Genomic DNA, 9,722 nt, shown 5'->3' on the forward strand with positions numbered 1-9,722 from the left:
GGCATGAAGTTAGGGGTTCAAAAGTCGGGCTCCCACCACAAACTCTCACAGCAGTGCACACCTGGCCGCATGCAGAGATGGGCCAGAGCTGCCGCATCCGTAGTGGGGTTTTGAACCCCTGCCGTGTACAGGTGCAGATCCCTACCTGAGCTGCACTGGCGGGCGACTCCCACAGGGCCGAATTCTGCCATCAGCAGCACCGAGGCAGGTCTTGGCAAAGTCAACGGAAGCTGCCCCATTGTGCCTGCGAGCAGAATTGGACCCAAATTTAGCCCGGGGATCGGGAGCTTGCTTGGTTTATGCAGGACTCTGGCATCTCCTGAAATCGATTTTCCTTTCAGACTTCGAAACTGTCGGGCCAGAGCGTCTCAGACGAAAACCAGCATCACTCTGAGGCGGAATCAATTTTTGTGTGTGCTAAGACATGTGAATGTGCACCACCAGTAGAAACACAAAACCCAGCAGTGGGCCCTCTACTAATTAACTGGCTGGCATTTGAATCGGTCCTGAGTGGAGACACACAGCTTACAGGGAACACTGCTGGAGAGGGGAGATCCCTCATGCTGATCAGTCCCGTGTGACTAAGAATGCATTGCATGGCAAATCACACCACAAAAACAAAGGAAGAGGATTGCCTACAGGGTGGGAAGTAGAAACCAGAAGGAAAAAATTACCCTTTTGCTCTCCAGGAACATGGGCTGTGGGGCGTGGCCTGGGCTGGCTCTATTTCTGACCAGATTTTCCGTTCCCCTCTTATCCAGGCTCTTTTGGAGGCTCTCCAAGGAGGGCAGGGCACAGGGGTACTGGGTGTGGGGTAGAGGGGGTGAAAGGCAGGGTAACGAGGAAGACGCAGTGTGAGAGGACTGACGGGATCGTCAGAGCGGGAGAGGAGACGAGGGTAAAGGAGGAGAACTGAAGACGGTGCAACAAAGGTGAATGAAGAAGCCAGAGAGCAGAGGCCTGGCGTTCAGGTTTATTCGTGTTAGTGTTTTCCAGTCCTTGCTCCCTGGGCAGGTGGCTGCCCCCGGGCTGATGAATAGATCAGGGTAATATGCTGCTCACAGTGGAGGGGGTGCACAGTTCTTCCTTGTGGGCACAGTATGGAACCCCTACATCAGGCTCTCTTGGTATTGACCTCCAAAGTTCTCCTGTAGCCACCTTTTCACGGTGCCAACATGGTTCCCCAACCAGTTCTGTATGGCTGCAATGTATTTATCTTCTGGCCCCTGGTCATGGGCCGTTTCAGAGCCTTGCTCCTGTAGACATATACCCTGCACTGGACACTGGACATGTCTGTCGGAGGGCCCTGCATTGCCCCTGGCATGTCTTTCCAGCCAGGCATTGGTGGCTCTCAGGGTCCGGCGTAGGAACTCTTCTAGGACTTTGACGTGGTTCTCCAGTAGCTTGACCTGAATCTCTGTGTAGTCTACCAGGGACCTGTCCGTGGCCCCATCATACTCCTCCAGCAACTTGTAGAGGATCATGACATTCTCATCCAGCCACGCGTGTAGGGTTCTGTTGTTGTGGTCCAGCCACATCACTATGTTTGCCGTGTGGTCTTTCTGGCACCTCTCTTGAGCGTTCTCACCTAGCCTCTTGTCAAGAGCCTCAATGTACTCCTCGTGCCATGTGTTCAGGGTCCAAACGTGTCTGTCCAACCACTTGTCGAGGGCCCCAACGTGCTCATCCAGCCAACCAAGCAGGTCCTCTGTATGCTCATCCACCCACTTGTCTGGGGTGCCCATGTGCTCCTGCACCCATTTGTTGAGGCTCCAGAGGTGTTGGTCGACCCATGTGCCTAAGGTCCCAATGTGCTTGTCCAGATGCCTGTCTACGGTCTTGATGTGCTCGTCTAGCCTCTCCCCCACGGTCTAATGCACACAGCGCAGAGTACAGCAGTTAGAGAGACTAGCGCAGACGGCAGGCACGAGAGAGAGTTCTGCACATGAACAGCCCTGAAACTCTCACTGGGGCCCATCTTGTCTCACGCCCATGAGACTTGTCGGCTCTTTCCATCGCATAATGCCAGGGATGGGCCACTCTTTTTACAGCACTGGGGCTGCTAATTGCCCTGCTCCGGCTTCTCATTTCTCCCTACCTCCTCTCACTCCTAAGCCTCCAGCATTCCTGCCCCAATCATGGCTACGCTTGGCCAGCTTTGGTCCCCACACCATCCATGTGAACCCCCTTTGGGATGGTCAGTGACTTCCCCTGCTACTTTTAATATTTATTTTCCTTAATCTCAGTGCAGAAGCAGACACCATTGATCATGCGACTGCCTTTGAAAGCCTCGCACCCTCTACATATGTCCTGGGTTTGCCCCAACCTGACTAACTGGCCTGCACCTCTCGCTCCAAGACTCCGCTGTGAAAGTTGTAGCAACACATGGCTGCTCCCCTTGTTTTTTCTTTAGCTACCTTTTACATTACAAATTTTACATTTACACCTTCTCATAACACAGGAACTAGGGGTCACCACATTATACTAAAGCAGCGAGGAGTCCTGTGGCACCTTGTAGACTAATAGAAGTGTTGGCGCATAAGCTTCCGTGGGCAAAGACCCACTTCGTCAGATGCATCTGACGAAATGGGTCTTTGCCCACGGAAGCTTATGTTCCAACACTTCGGTTAGTCTATAAAGCGCCACAGGACTCCTCGCCGCTTTTGCAGATTCAGACTAACACAGCTACCTCTCTGATACTCGACACATCATATTAACAGGCAGCAAGTTTAAAATAAACAGAAGGAAGTATTTCTTCACACAGCCACCAAGTGGAACTCTTTGCCAGAGGATGTTGTGAAGCACAAGGCTACAACAGGATTTGGAAAAGAACCGGGGAAGATCCTGGTGGATAGATTATCAATGGCTATAAGCCAGGGTAGGCAGGGAAGGTGTCCCTAGCCTCTTTTTGCCAGAAGCTAGGAATGGGCGTGAGGGCATGGACCATTTGATGATTCCCTGTTCTGTTCATTCCCTCTGAAGCAGATGACATTGGCCACTGTCAGAAGATAAGATTCAGCATGTTAAGGGTAAAAATCCTAGGTTGGTAATGTTTAAAGGTATTAAAGGGCATCCATTTTGAAAACAAAATGGAAGATCAGTCTTGTGACACTGGGTTTGACAGGCCAAGGTTTTCCCGCCTTTTTGCAGCAGAGAGGCAAGCACGTTCCAGTCAAAACCAGAGTTACCTCAGAAATTCATAACGGGTTTCCCTATAGGGGCAAACTCTGCGGGTTCTCCCTTGCAGGGGTTTCCCGCCTTAGACTGCATAAAAGGCTGGCAGCTGAACAGCTCGGGCCTGCCCATCCTAGCGGCAGGTTGTGCGGGGTTTTCCTTCCAGGTCATCTGGATTCCGGACCAGATAGCCGCAGCCATAGGGAAGACTCTACATAAGACCACAGCCAGCAACCTTGCCAATTACTTACCAACTGCAGCGGGGAAGACTACAAGGGCTCTCCTCAGTGTTCCCCTCTCAAGGCTCTCCAGGAGCCATGAGATCTGAGGTCCTGAGCGACCATCTGGGAACTGTCAAGAAGGTTTCTGTAAACTTGCCGTTATACTTACCTTATTATTTAGACTCAGCCAAAGGCTGATTTTGTTTAAATTGTTCTATCTTGTTACCTATTGAATTCTCTTTTTTTGTAAATTTTCCCTAAATAAATTTTCCGTATGTTCGGTTTACCTACAATAAATGATCTTCTTTGATTGATTAAGGGAAAAGGGAGGCACACCACCAGATGACAGAAGCTGTCTGTCACAGATCCGGACAGAGGGTCTAATATTGTTGGGACCCCCTGAAGTCTTTTCTCTCAATCCTTCCTGCCTTAGCAATCCATCCACTGACTTGGATCGTTATCTACTCAGGTTTAGCAACCTGTCTCCTGATACTTTATGTATAGAGGTAGGGGGGTGGGTGACAGAGCATCTTTCTCCTCCCCTCCCCCGCCTTCCCTTCTCCTATTTATTTCGAGTTTTTTTATCCTCTAGTCATAACTCCAGTTATCTGAAGAAGTGAGCTGTGCCCACTAAAGCTCATGATCCCACCTACATGTTTTGTTAGTCTATTAAGTGCTACCAGACCATTTGCTTGCTGTTTTTAACAAGGGCTAGATGGACCTTTGGTCTGACCCCATATGACCGTTCTTATGTACCTCCTCTCACTTGGATGTCTCAGGTCAATATCATCAAATTCTCATATGATGTTGGCCATCCAACTCTGTCCCTTTAAATTCTTTCCCCCTTTCCCTCGATCCTACCCTGGGTGTCTGTTGGGACATCAGTCTCTAACTGAATTCCCTTCAGTTGAGTGTCTCCTGTTGGATTTACAACCAAATAGAATTTGGTGAAATTAATATTTGTTATGTGCTGGGTGAAATAAGATCAATAGGTACGAACTCATGTAGAATCCTAGGGCTGGAGGAGACCTCAGGGAGCCAGAGTCCAGCCTCCTGCCCAATGCATGACCTGTCTCAAGTCAATCATCCCAGCCAGGCCTTTGTCAAACTGGAACTTAAAAACCTCTAGGGATGGAGACTCCACCCACTCCCTAGGGAACCCATCCCAGTGCTTCCCCACCCTCCTAGGGAAAGAGTTTTTCCTAATACCCAACCTAGACTTCCACCACTGCAACTTGAGACCATTGCTCCTCATTCTGCCATATGCCACCACTGAGAACATCTTCTCTCCAGCCTCTTTGGACTCCCCCTTCAGGGAGTTAAAAGCTTCTATCAAATCCCCCCCCCCTCACTCTTCTGTAGACGAAACAAGCCCAAATTCCTCTGCCTCTCCTCATAGGTCATGTGCTCCCGCCCCCTAATCATTTCGGTTGCCCTCTGCTGGACTTTCTCCAATGTGTCCACATCCTTTCTGTAATAGGGGGCCCAGAACTGGATGCAGCACTCCAGATGTGGCCTCACCAGAGCTGAATAAAGGGGAATGGTCATTTCTCTGGATCTGCTGGCAATGCTCCTCTAATGCACCCCAATATGTCGTTGTGCCTTCTTGGTTAAAAAGACACACCGCTGATTCATATCCAGTTTCTCATCCACTGTAATCCCCAGGTCCTTTTCTGCCTTCAATCCCCAGGTCTTTTCTCACCCTTCAATTCACACAGCTGTAAAGATATGCCCACACCTAAGGAAAAGGGAACATGTGACCTCACACACGAGTTTTTGCTAGTGCCTGCTTTTTGGTAGACGTGAGTTTGAAGGAAGGCAGAACATGATGTTTGATCCTGGAAGAAACCTGGGGAGAGGTGCCTGGGTCAGAGATCCAGTCTGAAAAGACTGCTCAGGGTGCCATGAGCAAAAGAATCCGTTACCGACTCCTGTGTCTCTGAACACAGCAGGCAGAGACCGATTAAGACATGCTGAGGCGCTAAGCGATGTCAAGTTTGAGGCCCCATAGCATCATCCAAAAAGGTGTATTATTCTAACCGAAATGGTAAAGTTTTATATCTATCTACACACCAGTACACAGGTGAGGCTGCAACTAAAACTAGTCTTTTTTTTTTAATTTAGAGGGCCCTTCATAAGCTGAGGCCCTAAAATGCAGTTTATTTAGCTTGTGCAGTCGTTTCAGACTGGACCTCTGACCCAGACACCTCTCCCTAGGTTTCTTCCAGGATCAAACACTGTGTTTTCAGCTGTTCTTTTAGGCTGTCTGGGCATCCCTCTACTCCTCCGTGTTCTGCTTTCCTTCAAACTCACACCTCTGCCAAAAAGCAGGCACTAGCTAAAGCTCATGTGTGGGTTCACATACTCCCTTTTCCTTAGGTGTGGGCATATCATTATAGTTGTAAATTCCATCAGACACCCGACGATCACTAATTTCTCCTTCCTACTGGAACATCCTCAGGGCCCCAAACTGTGACTAGCTGCTGGGGTCAAAAAGGAGTAACTGTATTTTGCTTTTCCACCATTGTACATCACATAACGTATCCCCTGAATCTCTCTGTGATGTGTTTAACCAGTTCTGTGCAAAGCACTATTTCGTGAATGCCAGTAAGAGATGTCAATATTTGAGTAGCAGGACAAAGATCTTGCTTGAAGGCTGTGTGCCCGATGGAAGAACAATACATCACTTTATCTTCTCCCTTTACCCACACTGCTGCTTAAACTAGAACATTTAGACCACTGGCTCTCCTGTGAGTTGGGAGATGCTTTTAGAAGGTCTCACCTATACTACTAACTGTGTGAATGTATTGCAATGTACCTTTGAAGAGTAATACCAGGAAAAACTATCATCCGTAGTCTCTTGTGCTGTCCAGAAACTCCAGCTTCTCCCTGGCTCCGATACAAAAGCATTTATTTGTTAAAGTTGCAGTTCTTGAATTCCCAGCTCTCTGGCAGGGATTACTGGGAAGCAGTAGGGTGGGGGTAGGCACCTACATACACTCCTTATGTTCACCCCCTGTTGTTGCCTTCTAAAATGCGCATTCAGGAACATCAATGTCCATTTGGCTTCTGATTTAAAACTGGCCAGTAGCGCTGCACCTGCCTTTCATACCCACAATACTGGATGGACTCCTAGGACTGGAAGTCACCTTGAGAGGTCATCTAATCCAGTCTCCTGTACTCACAGCAGGACCAAGCACCATCTAAACCCTCCCTGATAGATTCCTATCTGACTTGCTCTTAAAAAAATCTCCAGTGATGGAGATTCCACAACCCCCCTAGGCAATTTTTTCCAGTGTTTAACCATCCTGACAGGTAGCACGTTTTCCCTAATGTCCAACCTAAACCTCCCTTTGCACGTATCATTTAAGCAGTGAGATTGCTGCCCATGATCAATTGCACCTGCCATATCACAGGCTCTGTCCATCTCAAACATGGAAAATTAAGGTCATGTGACTGGTGGATTCTGGAACCCAATTAGGGCAAGGCTTGGTGTGGAGTCAGAGGGGCTGCTGGGAGGAAGAATTCAGCCCAGCCTTCAGCCCCTAGGAGGAAACTCTGATCTCAAGGGGTGAGTTTCCAGGCTAGGGAGGCTAGAAGTTGAGGATTGTGGAAGTGAAGGCCCCCAAACCAACTGTAAGAGGCTATGTGGTGGGAGCTGGACTCTACCAAATAAATTAGACTCAGGGGCACTGGGGGACATTGTTTTAAAGATGTTTCTGAGGGTGCATTTTTCTGGGAACTTCTGAAGGAAACTGAGGCAGAGTTCCTGCAGGACCATCCCATGCTTTGGGGGTGGAAAGCCTATAACAGAGGTTACCACTAGCCTTGTTTGGATTGCCCAACAAAATCCTGTGGCTTTTCTGCTGGTGGGGATGCTGCCAATAAACCCAAGTTGCTGTTGAGACATTTGAGTTCAGCAGGAGATGAGGGATTTATAAGTCATGGGAGGGGTTAGGCGCTGCAATCCTACAGAATTCTAGTAGGAGCTGGCTTCTTTAAGCTCAGTTAAAAATTCCACCCTCAGGGTTCGGGATCCGTACATGGAAGCATTCTGCTGTGAAGACGCTGTTGGCTCTTGCTAATAGCTGAGACCAGCTCTAGCTGCTTGGGGCGTTCAGAACATGGCTACATTCTGGAAGACTCCAACTGGCCGCAGCGCTGAGGGTGACACTCACCAGGAATGGGCATAACCAATTGCGCCACCAGAATCAGCAGCAGCATGGTGGATGGAAGTCCCTGTGAGGAGCAGAGGAACAGTGCAAAGTTTGACATCCCAACGCTGGATGTGTGGGCAAAATGTTGCCTGTTTCATAGTGTTTTGTCCCTGGGGCCTACCCACTCAGGCTAGAAGAGATGGGATCTGCCATCTCCTCCCCTTTCCGTCTGCCTTAGGTTGTCTTCTCCCACGTCACCCCAGCTGGGCTTTTGTTAAAGGGTCTTTGGTTGCTGCAAAGTCCTAGGCTCCTCCCCTGTTTACAGGGGAAGGACTTTCTAACCCCACCAGTACAGAGGCCAAGGACTGAAATGCGTCCTAGAGACTGAATTCCACCCTCATCCTCCTAAGCAGAGTTAAACACGTTGTGGAGCAGTGTGTGGCGTGTTTACGTTGCTGTTGGTCGGTCTCAGAGGAGGCATCTAACGGCATCACCTTGCCCCTTCTCACAACCACCCAATTCACTTACAAACGAGAGAGAAGAGAGTGTGGCACCTGCACAACTGGGGCAGGAGAGGTGAGACCTCAGCCGCACATATTTGATAAATATTATTTAACAATATGCAGCCTGGGCACAAGCCTGGAACCCTCCTTGATTCCAGACAGCCTCCTGCCTCTTTTAGACAACCTCCCCTCCCCCTGAGCTACCCCACTGTAGCAGTGCAGTGGTGCAAAGCGGCATCAGCAAATACAGCTGGCTGGATGCTCAGCTGGTGTAAATCGGTCTGGCTCCCTTGAGCTGAATTGCACCAACCCACAGTGCCCAGTACATCCCTGCTCAGAGAACCGCCCCCAACACTTAGCAGCTGCTTGAGTGAATCTTAGTGGACCAGCCAGCGGCATGAGTTCCAGAAAAGAGCTGTCTGCTCAGCCCTCCGTGCTCCACTCGGTGAGCTGTCCGGAAGGGCGAGGAGCGTAAACCTCAAGGCCAGAGCATTGCTGAGGTGAGCAAGGCGAGGGATGCCACCTGCCTCTCCCTCACCTGCTCGTTCTGCAAGGGTAGCCACACAGACTGTAATCTGTGCCCCTGGCTAGTGCTGCCCCTCTGCGCTGAGATCCCAGGCCCACCCTCCATTGCAGACCCCAGAAAGGACGTTGGCCAAGTCTGGTTGACTTCCAGTTCAATGAAATGCCCTTGAATCCCTCAGTGAACCTGAGAACCCCCTGGGGCAGGATCCAATCTCCCAGGAGGAGGAAGCCTTGCTTTTTGCATGGCCCATGGTTGTATAACTAAGTGTCATGGGAAGAAACTGAGCAAAGGGAACATTTGGGTTAAATGTCAGGGACCTAGAAGTGAGATTTTTCCAGTCTGGGGCTGGATTCAGAGTCCGACCGCATACCCAGCTGACTCCTAATATCTTGGTGAGGTGAGGTGGGTAAGGATTGAGCTGCCTTCTGCATTCTCTAGCATGGGGGTCTGTTAAACGGTTGCAGTCTACCATGGGAAGCCCTCGAGATCTCGTGGTGTGAGTCCTTTAACTAGTCTTGGCCAGCAAATGTCCGTTCAGCATCCTGGCGTCTGTATCCCCAGAGCTGGTTGCATTATGTGGCGTGAATGGTTTGGCTCTTTGAATCCATCTTGGAAGTAGCCACAAACCACTCAAGGAGTCTCCAGGAGTTTTTGCCTTTCTCCCGTTTGGCTCACAACTCCCTGACACCCATGTAGGACCCCTTCCCTCAGGGGATGGAGAATCTCTTTTCTAAAAGAAGGATCTGACCTGGTTTGTGATGCTTCTGTGACTTGCTTGGGAGCCCCGTGAGAGACCATACCCTGTTCTCCCACCCTCCCCTCTCTGAGCTGAATGTCAGCCCAGCCCAGCGTCTGCTGCTGCTTCCCTTGCTGATGATGTGTCCCTGTGACCTCAGAATCAACTGCCATCCCCATGGTAACTGGTGAAATCAAAAGGCAGCATCCTTTGCCTGGGGGAAGCAAGTTTCTCCTCTTGAGGAGCTGAGGTCATGAGGTCTACAGAGGACCAAGGATCTATTCCACAGAGTTGGGTCAGAGGATACAGGAGAGTAATGGATGGGAAGTATATTAGCCTCAGAGTAAGATCATCTCTGTTCCCCGAGTAACTGGGAGGGGCTAGTCTAGAACCAGCAAAGTCAGT

The 9,722-nt window shown here is 49.9% G+C and overlaps 1 protein-coding gene across 1 annotated transcript; it reads right to left on the bottom strand.

Moving 5' to 3' along the window:
• Positions 1-1,109: 1,109 nt before the first annotated feature.
• LOC112544589 (uncharacterized) lies at positions 1,110-9,448 on the bottom strand. Its single transcript, XM_025181076.2, has 4 exons — positions 9,330-9,448; positions 7,574-7,634; positions 6,214-6,284; positions 1,110-1,871 (listed from the first exon to the last, which is right to left on the bottom strand). The coding sequence occupies exons 2-4, from the start codon at positions 7,617-7,619 to the stop codon at positions 1,110-1,112; spliced, it is 879 nt and encodes a 292-aa protein (XP_025036861.1). The 5' UTR covers positions 7,620-7,634; positions 9,330-9,448.
• Between the last annotated feature and the right edge of the window lie 274 nt (positions 9,449-9,722).

The sequence above is a fragment of the Pelodiscus sinensis genome, chromosome 17 (assembly GCF_049634645.1).
Source record: "Pelodiscus sinensis isolate JC-2024 chromosome 17, ASM4963464v1, whole genome shotgun sequence".
Taxonomy (NCBI): domain Eukaryota; kingdom Metazoa; phylum Chordata; order Testudines; family Trionychidae; genus Pelodiscus; species Pelodiscus sinensis.